Consider the following 13,877-nt stretch of genomic DNA (forward strand, 5'->3'; position numbering starts at 1 on the left):
TGTGTTAACCCTCCCGGCCTCCAGAATTTGCAAGAATTACCTCATGTTTTGTCTAGTGAAAGGAACAGGCAAAAGATTTGTCCGAGCTCAGACTTACTGTTTTTCCAGCATCGCATTATGCTACCAGACCATTGGGTGGCAGCAGCAAAGCACACTGCATAGTACCTTACTGAAAACCAAAACCCCCCAACATCTGGGGGTTCCCGAACTGTGATATATGAGCTTGGTGCTCCATCAAATTCTTCAAGAAAAGAGTACAAAATCAAAATAATTTCAAAACTTCCAACTGCTACCTGCAAACAACTGCATTACAATCGCAAACCCACCAGCCAGTGAGCGCGGAACTCAAAGTAGTCATGACTCCAGCCAAAAATCAGAAAGGTGAAACAAATTTTTCTTAAGCAATTGTTTTCAAATTCAAGTATTAAAAAAAAAACCACCAAAAAACCTCAAAAAAAGACAGCCTGGCTACCTTTTAACAGTAAATTCTTCCTCAAAAAGCAACACAAAGCACTCTGTTGTACGCAGAGAAAAATTGTAACCCCTGGACTAGGAGCTGGACACCGCAGCAGCAACAGCATGTAGCACAGGCATGTTCTGCCAGAGGTTTTCAGAGAAATGTGAAATGCGTAGAAACGTGGCAGAGAAGAGAGAAAAAGAAAACCAACCAAGAACTTGACCCTCATCCTATTGCTCCCTAGGCCCTCGGACCAGGTCTTCACTTCTAGGAAACACGTACGAGCTATAAATGAACTACTAACATAGTTTCACTTACCACAATGGGTGAAGACATGCTGTGGTCTGCTCTGAGGTTTAAAGAAAGCCTCAGGAAGCCTCTTCATGGCACTAATTTAAGCACAAGCTTACATGCTGGTCTCTGGAATTCTGTTTATTTTGGTCTGAAAGCTGCAATATGGGCACTAAAAATGTTTACATCTAGTAAATGTAAATTCTGCAGCAGTATCTTCTGGCAATGCCAGCTGCGTTAAGGAAAGTAGGTGAGTCTAGACTCAAATACTGTTCGAGCAATACAGGCTTTTTAGCACAGTGGTGACATTTTCTTTGTAAAAATAAAAAGCTGAAAGCTTTTCCTTAGATACTGTCAATATTCCTTCTCATTATCACTTGACAAATGTGATTTTGGGAGGATAATTTGATACATTCTCTGGTTTTATTTCATTTTACTCCTGATGTCGTAAGTCCTGAATGCAATATTCTACACAACTGCAAACAGAATTCTGGATATAGAAATGGCATTAATATCTTTAATATTAAAAATAGTCTCTAAAAGCCCTTCTCTGCTGGTATAGTTTTATTAGAAACATGAGCAAGCCAACACACAAATACGTCACCATGAAGGAATACTCTTTTTCATTTTAACAGCAGTTCTTCATTTGATTAAAACAGGAAATTTCTCATGTGTCTGTACGCTCAGGTTTTTAAATTTCTTTTGTTTTTTTAAAAAGGTTTGTTTCCTCTTTTGATCTCTCTGATTTATGTTTCTCAACTGTAGTGCCTCAGAAGCTTCCACCGATGCAATCTAGAGCAAGACCATCAACTTCACAGTCAAGCAGGAAAAGAAAACTCAACAGTGTGTGCGCCATGGTAACTGCACATATCGCTCCTCAGCAATTACAGAGCACAGGTTCTCCGAGACAACCACTCAAGTGGACGCTTAACTTCTCACACACCCTCTAAAAAGATGTTCCTTGGCTGACAAAGCACTCATGAGCACAGTGCACCACGCACTTATGACTGCCGTGCCACTGGGGCTTCTGCTCAATTGCAGACCTTAACCTGGTCTGGGGTGCGTATGAGTTCAGCATGGAGTCCGCCAGCCTTCAAGTACTGTCGGCAGCATCACCACATGCCTGGTTTTGTGTTTGGGGGTTTTTTTGGGTTTGGGTTTTTTTCCCCCCCTATCTCCCCTGGGTTTGTGTTGCTTTAAATTACCAGAATAATGGCAACATGGGCACAATTGGGGGCCTCAGAAGTAACTAAACCATGCTTTTTTTTACCAATTCCCAATCCAAGAACAAAATATTTCTTATTCCTTGATGTACTACACTCCAAAGAAAGTCCACATTCCATTCCCTTTCTCCACCCAATTCACCACTATTTTAAGATCTATTTACAAGGATTTCTCTGCTCTTTCACTCCTTGTCCTAAATCTAAAGTTTGGGGTTTTGGGTTTTTTTTTCAGTTGGTTGGGCAGTTTTTTAGCAGCTAACATGTACCATGCGATTTTTAACTGATGGAAGTAAAATAAGCCAAACTGAGGAACAATCTCTACTGTGCTCGTATGCTGCGGTCTGTGTGACATTTGCTATAATAATGTGACAAAAGAACGATGTCCAGAAACTCACCTCCACCAGTCTGGACAGCAGTCAGCTGTGCTCCCATTTCTCGCAGCCCTTCATTGTCCACAGGGTAAGCAGACGTCTGAGATGAGCTCGTTCCTTGTGTATCATCGTCACCCAATGCTGTGGTCTGAGCCCTGAGTATTTCCAGGGCTCCTATGCTTGCCATCTCCTCAAAACCTTCCGACATCTGAGCTAAGGGAGAATCTCGAGACGCAGAGAGAAACGGGGTGTCCAGAGGTGAGCTTGGAGGGGACAATGATGACAAGGAGGACCGCGATGACAGGGACGCCAGGGACTGCGGGGTATCCAGAGACCTCCGCTGCTTATTGAAATTCGAGTGTCCAATGGGATCAGCGTATGGCACATCCTTTGTGAGAGACTCAAAGGGAATTATGTCAAAGCGTAAATGCTGCCCATAGTCTGTAATGCTGTCTGATTTGTCATACTGCGGAAGGCCATAGATGTCCGTAAAGCTGACCGAGCTGAGGGAGCCTCTGCTGGAGGCCAAGGATCCTCGACTGGAGGCCAGGGATCCCCTGCTGCTGCCAGAGGACATTGTGAGGGTGCTAGCCGACAGACTACAGCAGGCAAAGAGAGAGAAAACAAAAAAGGCCCCTTCAAATATAACCAGAAAAACCAGCGCAGACATAAAAAAGTCAATCCAGATTACACAAGCAATTTTACATGTATTCAGTACTGTGACATGGAGAGATGATTTGGCATTTTAATGTCTAGCTCGTGTCTCTTGCCCTGGTCTCAAGCACGACCACGACTGGAACAGTGCAAGTGACAACCAAATCAGGACCAAGTGCCTGAAGACAAACAGTCCAACAGGACGAGTCTACTCTTTCCTCCAATGTGTAAGCAGCCACAATTCGGCAAAAAAGAGTTCAGAGCAGTATCTGGATCCATGGAGTCTGTGTAAAGCCAGGAAGGGTAGATTACCATGATCCAGCTTGCATTTACATTAATGATGGGTCATAAACGTATCAGGGAGAAGAAGTGCGACGGGATTTGGAAATTCCTAACAAACTGCTGTGTAAGCCTCACCCTCGCAAGTTTTTCCAGTGCAAAATAAAAAAGACTTTAGGATGAATCCTATTCCAGTTCCTCCTACCACTCAGACAGTTAGGGAGAGAAGAATGTAAGTGACAGAGAGATGAAGTGAGACACAGCAGGAACTGAGCTTTTGATGTTGGCATGGTGTTGAGCTGAGGAATCCCCAAGAGCTGCATCTGAAAAGGCAGCTGCGAGTGTGAACACGCAAAACATTCTGGGCTTCTGTGTGGGTCTTAGCACATTCTCATATTTAAATGGCAAAATTTTGTCATCTCACCGGGGATCAAAAACCCCTCCTTTGGAGAGGGTATCAGAATATTAAAGCCTTACAGAACTTGAAAGAATGTTATCTTCATATTAATAAAACTGTAACAATATTACAACAAGTTTTAAGTACATATCTTCTTTTCAGAAAATAAGATAACCTATAAAATTCCCAAATACACATAATAATCTAGCCCAAACAGCCATCACTAATACTATTTATAAAACTCCATCCAAATCATCACATTCCATAGACCAAACTGTACAAATTTAGTAAAAAAATTAATTTCCTTGGCACACATACATATAAGTATTAAAAGGTAAACTTTATATATTATTAATATTCTTCTCTGCTGCAGTTAAACTTCAAAACCTGCTGGTTTTACATAACTCACCTTTTTAACTGGGAGTGTAAATATGAAGTTAAACGTGTAGCTTCTTCTAGTTGCATAAGCAAACAATTTCTCTTTTCCTGTAACAGTATCCTATAATTAAACAGATACATATTACTATTTTTCATTACAGTAGTGCTCAGGAAGTGCTAGGAGCTTTCCAAGTACAGAAAAATATCACTGCATTGCAGTTTGGAACATGAAAAGAAGTTTCACTGTTTAATGAAAAGTTTTAATTTACGCAGCTCATATGCAGAGACAGTAATTCCAGCAAGAACACAAGAACCAAGACTCCAGCAGAATTCCCAGACAAGAACAGTAATTGAAGCACAGTGTAAGAGTCATGATGTTGAAAATACACTACAGCAATTAGCAAATCATAAAAAGTCCTCGGTAAAAACATCAGACTTACAAGATTTTTTTTTTCTCTTTCCATCAACCTGATTGTGCCAGTAAAATACAGATAACTAGTATGACTTTCATCGCCTCGGCAGGAAAAAAATATTCCAAATAGCCCCATTATCCAACCTAATTAGTGTCAAATTTCAAAGAGAAAAAGAAAATTTTTGGCAGACTTCTGTTAGCCAGTAACCATAAAACTCAACTTTAAGCTCTAATTCTAGGTGTTTCAAGCACATTTATATATCATTATATTTAAGCCAGTGATACAGCATTTTGAATACTAAGCTATGACAAAAAAATGACAAAAATGTCTTGCTGCAACTAATTTTTTTGCCCATAAAAGCAGCTGAATTAGTACCACTGCCACAATGCAAATGGAATGCACCTACAATGCTGTTGGCCTCATATACCTGTAAGATATCTTACATTCTGTATTTTGAGATTATTAAAACTTTGAAGAACAGATTTAATCCATTGATATTACATTTATTCTTTTCCTGAATCCAGAATTATAAGTATTCCTGGCGTTTTGTTTTTCCAAGCCCAATCACTGAACTTGAAAATAAAATCAGGGTGGTAATCTGTTTTGTGTTGTACATTTCTACATCCAGGAAAGCTACTGCTCCAGCCCTGCATTCACAAGCTGGCTGCAAATTGGCATTCTAATAGACAGTTTGGAGAAAGCAGATCAAACTTATTTGAGTGCTTTGGACCTTCCTCAACTGCAGAGAGCGCTGTTAGAATTCAACATGTTAATGGGCAAAATAAAAAGTTTAAAAAAAGAAACAAACAAAAAAAATCAACAAAAAGGGAGTCCTTCTGGATGAAACAAAATGGCAGCGTTAGTTTCAATGAACTCTGGATGGTTAAGACATGAAAAAAATGTGTCTTTGTTAGCAGTAAAAACATAAATTGCTCAACTTTCTTGGCCTCCAACTTCATTAATTCATATGCTGGCAAGGGGCTGTAGCACTACGCTCCAGCAACCCCCCCGCCCTCTGGGGAGGCTCCCTTCATTGCCGCCACACAGCGGAAGCTGCACCCCCGAGTGCGTGCAACACTGAAGCTTTTCTCCTGCTTCTGTGGACCCCAGACCAGGCTAACCAAGTGGTGCAAGGAAGGCTGCAGCTCACCTATGTGAACTTACATGATAAAGGCACTGCATGCAGGAACCAAAACAAAGAGACCAAAGGATGCAAGAAACTTAACTGACTCAAAAGCTTTCAGGGGAAAGAAGGGGTATCCACACAACCTACTTTAAAAAAACCCAAAGAAACAAACAAAAAACCCAACAAACTTAGGAACCTATACTCCACAGTCATCAATTCTGTAAGGTAGGTAGCTGTGCTAAAGGGCAAGAGAATGCCTCCAACTAAGGCTGCCAGCCAATCTTTAAAAAAAAAGCCAAACCACAAAAAAAAACCCCACAAAAAACCCCACCTCTGTCATAAAGAATTCAAGTTAGTTCTGATCTGCACATAACTCAGTGCCTTTAAAACTCACTAACAGAATGGAACTGGTAATTATTTAAAGAGGAAACTTCTTTGTATTTCATGATTAGGAGAAAGTGGAAATAGAAAAGCAGAACTAGGAATGGTTTTGGTTATTCCTGAGCCTAAAACAAACAAATAAATTAGGGCTACTAATAGTTAAGCTTTCCTCCAGTATGTTATGCTGAAATAGAGTGCCCTTCAATATTATTCTAACTTCTTCTCAACTTTTTGCTAGCATTTGAAATATCAAGTATCACATTGGAACGCTGGTTTCCACAACATCATCTACATGGAAAAATAGCTTGGCCGCCCTGCCAACATAGTATGCACTACCTAACATGAGGGCCCAAAAACAACAAATAAAACTTACTACACTGCAGTGTAAAGTGAACTCCCTTTTTTGTCAGTTTAATCTGGAAAGCCACTGTAACAATATTGCAAAAAATCACAAAATATATAACATTGAACTGTAGGTTGGCTGTGAATTTTCTATTTATTGCCTGAATTTACTGTCTGAAGTAAGCCTTTTCAAAGGAACTGAAGTTCTCAAAATTTGTATATGGAAGGCACTTCCAAGTATTTTAAGTGTGTTTTAATTATGTAAATATTAACCTTTACACAGATCACATTAAAGCTGGTTCATATAGTTTTCCTCAAGTGTCAAACCTGGGTTTTTACCACTATTTAAGACAAGCAAGCCTGGGAAACGCGTACTTTCTCACTTTCACTGGAAGCAGCCTATGGTAACAAGATGAGGTTACAGAGGTTTTGTCCATTTCTTCGGCTACAGGAAAAGCTCGGCAACTTTGAAATAAACAGTGTTTCCATTAATATGTTTTGGGGGTTGTTTGTTTTTACACATAACTTGACATTTAATTTAAGTCTTCAAGAATGACTCTGTTTACTATGTCCTCTGAATGTCAGAGTTGGGATGTGCTCCCATTGCTGAGATTGCAAATTAAAAGGAAAACTGTATACAAAAGGCAGTAAAAACTTAATCATTTAACTTTCCTCTTATAAGGCAGAAACCAAATATGGGAAAGGATCTTTGTTCTGATGCTTTTGGAGATGAATATTACTCCACTGCAAAATAACAGAAAAATCTTTCACTATCCAGGTACTGTTATTCAGGTCTCTATTTTCAGACAATATCACTCAGACTTTTTCCAAGCATCTTTTGTGACTCTATTCTGATATCTTCTTCCTATTCAGACTGTTTAGATGAATGAAAGGAGAACTAACCAGTCGACATCACTCTACCCTCCTTCAGAAAACTTCAAGACAGACAGAATTAAGTAACAGCAGTCAGGAGCAGTACCTTCCTTTTTTGAAAGAAAACTACTCCAGTAATTTTTTTGTTTGTTTGTCTCAAACACAGTGAAATTCCGTATATTTCCTTTTGAAACTACCTATATGGATCTTACAGTAGATAAGAAAACGATTTAAGTTCCCAAACCTTTCAGTGGCCCCATGAGCAGACGTTGCTCGAGCCCGTTGAATTTCATCCTCCAGGCGTCTTTTTTCTTCCTCCAAACGTGCAATGTCTTCTGGGGACCGTCTCTGCTGACTGATGAGCTGCAACTCCTGAAGAAGAGCCTCCTTCTCTTTGATAAGCTGAAGACGGTCCCTGTCCGCTTCAGCCATCCCTGGCCAAGATTCATTGTCTAGCAAGGCCAGCTGCTGTTGTATATTCGAAACTCTTTAAAAGAGGATAAATATATTTCAAAATACAGAAGAGAAAAAGATGAATTAAGAGGAAAAATACCAGAAGGTGAAGGCTGTTGACTTCTCTGACTTTTTTCTTCTAAATTTCGAAAGAAGAAAATTTAGAGGAGTTTGGAAGGATTATTTGTTTCTGGGTTTTGGGGTGAGTCTTTCTGTTTTGTTTTGTCTATTTTTAAAACACTAAAGAATTGCAAGTGCTCCTAAGTGAGTAGCTGTATAAGAACTACAGTGCATTTATCTGTCACATGGACAATATCTGTCATCTTAGCTTCCTCATTTTGTAATAAATCAATTGATATTTTAGAGCTCTTGAGTTTGCTGCCTGTACAACTGATGGAAGTTGAACATCCTTTCATTCCTCATTCTTCCACTATCAGATCTTAACTTGGGATTTCAAAAGTGCAGTGAGAAGTTGAAGGGGATGAAGGGCAGATGCTTATCTAATGACAGTAGGTCCATATATTCATGTCCCACCTAGTAGAGGAATGGTTCAAGGGGCTGAAAATATTAGGTAGTCCTGACCGACAACAAAATTTTAAGAATAAATAAGCTGCCAGTAAAACAAAAACATAGGTCTGGAAAAAAGGTTTACTGGTTACAAAACACAGGTGGCTTTAGATGGATCCATTATCAAATCAAGCAATTAAATAAGCTAATTTGATTTTTTTTTTTTGTAGCAGGCTTTACAGCCAAAAGTAGTTTCCTGTATCTCAATATGCTGAACCACTACATGAAACAACAGTTATAAGAATAATTTCACAGTTGACATTTTAAGAAAACGTTCTGCTAAAAAAAAAAAAAAAATGTTGAACTCTTATAAATATGACAAAGAACCCTAAAGCTAAAAATTTCACAAGTGTTTCTTTTGGCAAAATCAAAAGGTATATAAGCATAACAGGGAGAACACTCTTTTGCTGCTAGGTATTGATGCTTGTCTTACAATGGGCAATTTAGACACTTTAGAATGTTACAGTTGAAAAGTAAATAAGAGAAAATCTAGCTTTCTGATTTTTGAACATTTGAAACTAAAGAACTGTACAACAGTTATGCAGTTGTACACCTCAGTTTCATCTTCACTTTGAAATGATAGCATTCAAAGTTCAGTGCACCATAAAAGATTATCACCCTTTAAATAAATAAATGCATATTTAGAGCCAGCCATAAAAGTGCGATATGCATTCATTCTTTTAGTAAGTTAGTTTAAGTAATCTTTTTTTCCAAAATATCTGGTAAGAAATAAAAAATAACAAACAAAGCAAGGTAAAAGTACATAACAAGCAAACAGAAGATCCACATTGTGATAACATATATTTAAGAATAAAAGAAGAGGCATAGACATGACAAAGGTAAGGTCTTTCCCATCTAAAAACAAAAGCTCATGCAATGTTTATTTCATACTGACACCTGGAAAATATTTGGCCATCTTATTATCAGGGAAAGGGAAATAAGTATCAATATAAGTCATTTCACAATGACTGCATTCATATATGAATAGGAATTTTACTGTGAATTTTGTCAACTAGATTTCCCCTCCCCCCCCCCCCCCTTAGATTTCATTTACAGCAAGTAAAGACCTTGGGTACTTTTAATAAGACCTGTTGTGACAGGACAAGGAATAATGGATTTAAACTAAAGAAGAATAGATTTAGACTAGACATTAGAAAGAAGTTTTTTACAATGAGAGTGGTCAAGCACTGGAACAGGTTGCCCAGAGAGGTGGTAGAGGCCCCATCCCTGGCAACATTCAAGGTCAGGTTGGACGGGGCTCTGAGCGCCCTGATCTGGTTAAAGCTGTCCCTGCTCACTGCAGGGGGTTGGGCTGGATGGCCTCTAAAGGTCCCTTCCAACCCAAAGCATTCTATGATTCTATGATACTATGTTACATTTTAGTCTAAAGCAGAATACTTTATCAAGCCCTCCAATACCATTTCCTGCCCCTTGCATTAATAACAAACTTCCTGCCAATAGCTACTGAAAGCACCATTGTGAATCGATACGTATAGTCCACATATTTCATGCCTCAGTTATTGTGCATGAATTCCAGATGCAGCTTCCTGAAGAACACCTTGCCCCATCGACCAAACATCAGGGCCAGGAAGAGTGAGCAGATTCAGGATCCCTCCTCTCCCCTACCCAGGCTGCTATGCTGTTAAAGATCCAGTAAACACTCCTGGAGGCATATACAGCTTGATTTTCAAGTCTTCAGTGCCAAATGAAACAAATGGGGACTCAAGGTCCTTTCAACAGAATTACAGAATTCAGGTCCGGTTGGGTTATCATAACTTGGCAAGCAAGTGTGAATCAGATGAGCCCTGGCAATGTATTTGAGTGACCATGTCCATAAGCTCTTACACAGCTTGTGGATGAAAGAAGATGAGACGTGCCTGGTGAAGTCCCTGGGTTGTTTTATAAGATAGCTGAAGGACTGACCCTCTCCTTCATTTTAATACCTACAATTGTTTTGTTAGCTATTTTTCTAATGCAGGTTGAGCTGGTTAAGAAGCTGACCATAGGAGCAAATAAATGCTAATGCAGGCGAGAAAGAAAAGTACCAGCAGGCAAGAGGGGAAGGTGGGATCCCCCCTTTCAGTGCTACTTAACCACTGAATCCGCTCGGCTGTAGAGTAAAATGCCACCTTCAATACAAGAGGTTTTAATTTAGACTCTTGAGCTTGCTGAGAGCACGTAACTCCCTTTGTGTACGACATTCCAGTTTAAAGTTTGTTTTTTCCCCTAAATTTCTGTTATAATGATGCTTTGAAAGTAGGAAGTTGTCATACAGCAACTTAATTATACTGTTATTAAAGGGAAAAGTACTGCTGTGGACAAGGCTTGTATCACTGAAGAGTTCCAATATCTGATTAGGTATTTACTTTGATTCCCTTGACACTCTCAGCATTTCATCTAGCTCTTCTTGTCTCTACATTTTCCCTTTAAGCAAAGAGAAAGCACTCGCAAAACACTACATAATGCAGGAAACTGTTGGGAGGGCAACTTCAGCACCAATAACCCAGACTTTCTGCAACCTGTATTTCCTGCAAATGAACCAAAGTTTTTGGGGAATTTTGTTGCTTACTTTCCACTGAGGACTGAATTCCAAAAAGCTACCAGTGATAAACTTTTTAAAATTTATCTCCTTGGCTAGGAAACATCCCGAAGTTTTTTATGGTCTCACTCACTCAAACCGAAGAAAAATATCTGAGGAGTCATGTTCAGTTCTGCTAAAAACGTAATAGAAAATCCTCTTAAGCACGTTCCATAATTGCAATTTGTCTTCTCCCAACACAGGTTTTCTTCACAAACACAATAAATGCATAAATAAGCAATTTCACTGTGCTTGTCCATGCCAGATTTTATACCTATACTACACCAGCCATTCTCACTGCTGGTATGTTACAAAAAAGTGGCTGTTTTGCATTTTCGGACTCAGTGCATATATACACCTACCTTAAACACCCGCTTAAATAAATCAATGACTTGACATAGATTGTAATTGAAGGGGAGGGGGCGGGAAGATTAGGATCCTTTATGAAGCCTCTGTTTTTCAAACACATTTTTCCTTCCTACTGAGTATTTTTTAAGATACTACTTCTTAAGTGTAGTCACAGTAAAAGAGTACTTTTATCTGGCCTAATGCCAGATACTGAGGTCCCTACTGATAGGGAACATATTCCTGGGGAAAAAACAGTTAATTTTGAGCCATCAACATTCCAGGCATTTTGCCCATTCCCATCCTTGCATAACAAGTGCTGAGAAGCTTGCATTCCATGCTCGAGTAGGTGGTATCAAATGACTGGTTTCCTAGGTAGGCAGACCGACTCGCTGCTTATTTCAGTATTTAAAAATTTCAAATGGAGATGAATATAACAGCTCCTGTTAAGCAGAAAAGCAGGAGGGGCACAGATGGGATGACAAAGGTTTAACCTGGTGATCTTAAGTAAACACTGATTCGAAATGGCAAACTTGCCCTGGAATGGCCATACTAATGTAGCTAGAATGATGCCTAGCCCAAGATAATGTAGACATAGCATGAGGGTGGAGATGAGTACAGCCGGTAGTTTACTACACAAACTACATCACGGTGGCAAAAAAACATGTATTTTCAGAATTTACAGCATATCTGAATCGTTATATATCTACACAGGCCCGCCCTAGACAAAACAGGGCACCCCTTCTGTTACTGGAAATATCTGGGGAACCTAAAAGATTTTGTAAGTGTCTAGAACCTCACTTTCAGGACTGGTATCTGAACCCGGCACTAATGAAATTATACTGCTTAGCTCGAGAACATTTCAGTTTAACAGAGGTTATTTATTAAAATATAGCATGAGAAGTGATATTAAAGTAAAAATCACTTTTTGTGAGATGAAAGAGTCTGATTTACAATTACAATTAACTCCATGTTTAGACCATTACTCAGATTATGAACAAGACAGGTGTCTGGGAAAGGGAAATACTCTGAGGCAATACAAAGGTCCTAACTCATGCCCATAAAAGGGACAAATTATGGGTATCCTACAGCTGGCACTTCCTAACCTACAAGCTCTGGTCTTTCTAGCTTAAACAAGTTCTTTGAACTTACTTTGTTTGAATTTTCCAAGGAAAAAAGAAAAAACCAAACAATAGCCCCTTACATTTAAATGCCTAGACTTTTGGATGACATATCAGACCACTCTACAGCTGAGGCCTTTGTTACCTGTGGAATGGGAAGACGGGTGGGGATGAAATAAAGAAAAAAATCCACAATTATGATTTGGAGGAGAATGGTGGCTAAGATCACACAAATATGCAAAGACAATCAACATAAATCAGCCCAGCTTATTCTTTTCCTTAGTCTTATAATGGGCTTATAATTGGATCCAGTTCTCCGCCACTTCAGGTAACAGGGAACTTCTCCCACATGCCATACCCAGAGGAGGTGGCTGTGGGACTGAAGACACGTAACGAAGGGTGTAAGAAGTCGGTAATTTCTGGTATGTACGAACCCTCTTGAGAGTGGATTATGATTTATATCCAAAGAGGGGAAGGCTAGAGAAAGGGGAAGAAAGAAATGGAAAGAACAAGAAGCTGGGGAACTCTGCCAAATGCTCACAAAATTTCTCCACTGTGTCTACTTTGGCTGTTCCTGCAAGTATGTGCCACTGTGGCTTTGGCGGACAACACGAGTACACTCTGTAGAATATCCAGCCTTCCTGGCAGCCCGATTCAATAACAAGGAGGTCTTAAATTGGCTTAAGACACTCATGAAACCTTTAGAGCCCACTGGCATTCTGCAGATAAAATTAGGTATTCACCTTTAGGAAAATTGCAAAGTCTGCTAAAACCGATGGAGGAGAGGAATTAGTATTTTGCCCAATTCACAGGTAAACTGGTATAATGAAAACTTTACAGACAGTTCAAGAGCATGGCTCAACTCCCTTTATAACCCAAAGAAAAAGTTTTATGTTTAAAAACTGACACTGGGAGATTTAGGTTTAGCTGACATGCCTGAGCCAGATATTTATGTGATATCAGACAAATTACTTCATCTCTAAATCAGATTTCCAGAGTAGTTTATAGCAGAATAAAAGCATACAAATCCACTAAATCTCACTAGAAATCAGGCAATTATACTTTGAAACCTGTCTACACAAGATGCATTTTAACAGGAAAATACTTGACTATGTTATTGTATCAGTACTGGAATGTTGCTATCAATATCCAACCAACATGTATTTTGTCAGTATAGTACTGACACACTTCAGCTTGTGCTAGTGCTTTCAAAAGCCCAACTGAAAATTAATTTTGGTAATGAAACAACAAATTAGCAACAAAGTAACGATTCAGCAACTATACTGAAAAGAAAGAAGTAGCATTCTTAAAAAGAATGTGAAAATATTAAGCATAGCTGAGGAGGAGGCTTTTTCAAGGCTAAAATAAATCTGTTGACAGTCACTGTATGATTTAAATAATTGAATTGAAAAATAACATCTTTGAATTCAAATTTACAGAAGGTATAAACAAATTACTGCTTTTGCACCCAAATTAGGTAAGCTGGTTGAAGATGCTTGGATGTATTAGTTCATTAAAGACAGCTACCATCATACCGAATTACTAAAAAAAATTTTTTTAAAAGCACAGTTAAAAATTTTCGTGCTTCTTATTGGAGGGATCATTTTTCATCTCTTGATTAATACACT

At 39.0% G+C, this 13,877-nt stretch overlaps 1 protein-coding gene across 1 annotated transcript in view; it reads right to left on the bottom strand.

Annotated features, from left to right (window-relative positions):
- The window catches only part of WWC3 (WWC family member 3), a 101,565-nt gene that overhangs the window by 20,565 nt on the left and 67,123 nt on the right, over window positions 1-13,877 (bottom strand). Inside the window, exons 9-11 of the mRNA XM_075714012.1 lie at window positions 7,430-7,672; window positions 4,082-4,171; window positions 2,367-2,941 (exon numbers count right to left, since the gene is read on the bottom strand). Coding sequence (XP_075570127.1) covers window positions 2,367-2,941; window positions 4,082-4,171; window positions 7,430-7,672 — 908 coding nt within the window. The remainder of the gene's footprint in view (window positions 1-2,366; window positions 2,942-4,081; window positions 4,172-7,429; window positions 7,673-13,877) is intronic.

This window comes from Pelecanus crispus, chromosome 1, assembly GCF_030463565.1.
Source record: "Pelecanus crispus isolate bPelCri1 chromosome 1, bPelCri1.pri, whole genome shotgun sequence".
NCBI classification, from domain to species: Eukaryota; Metazoa; Chordata; class Aves; order Pelecaniformes; family Pelecanidae; genus Pelecanus; species Pelecanus crispus.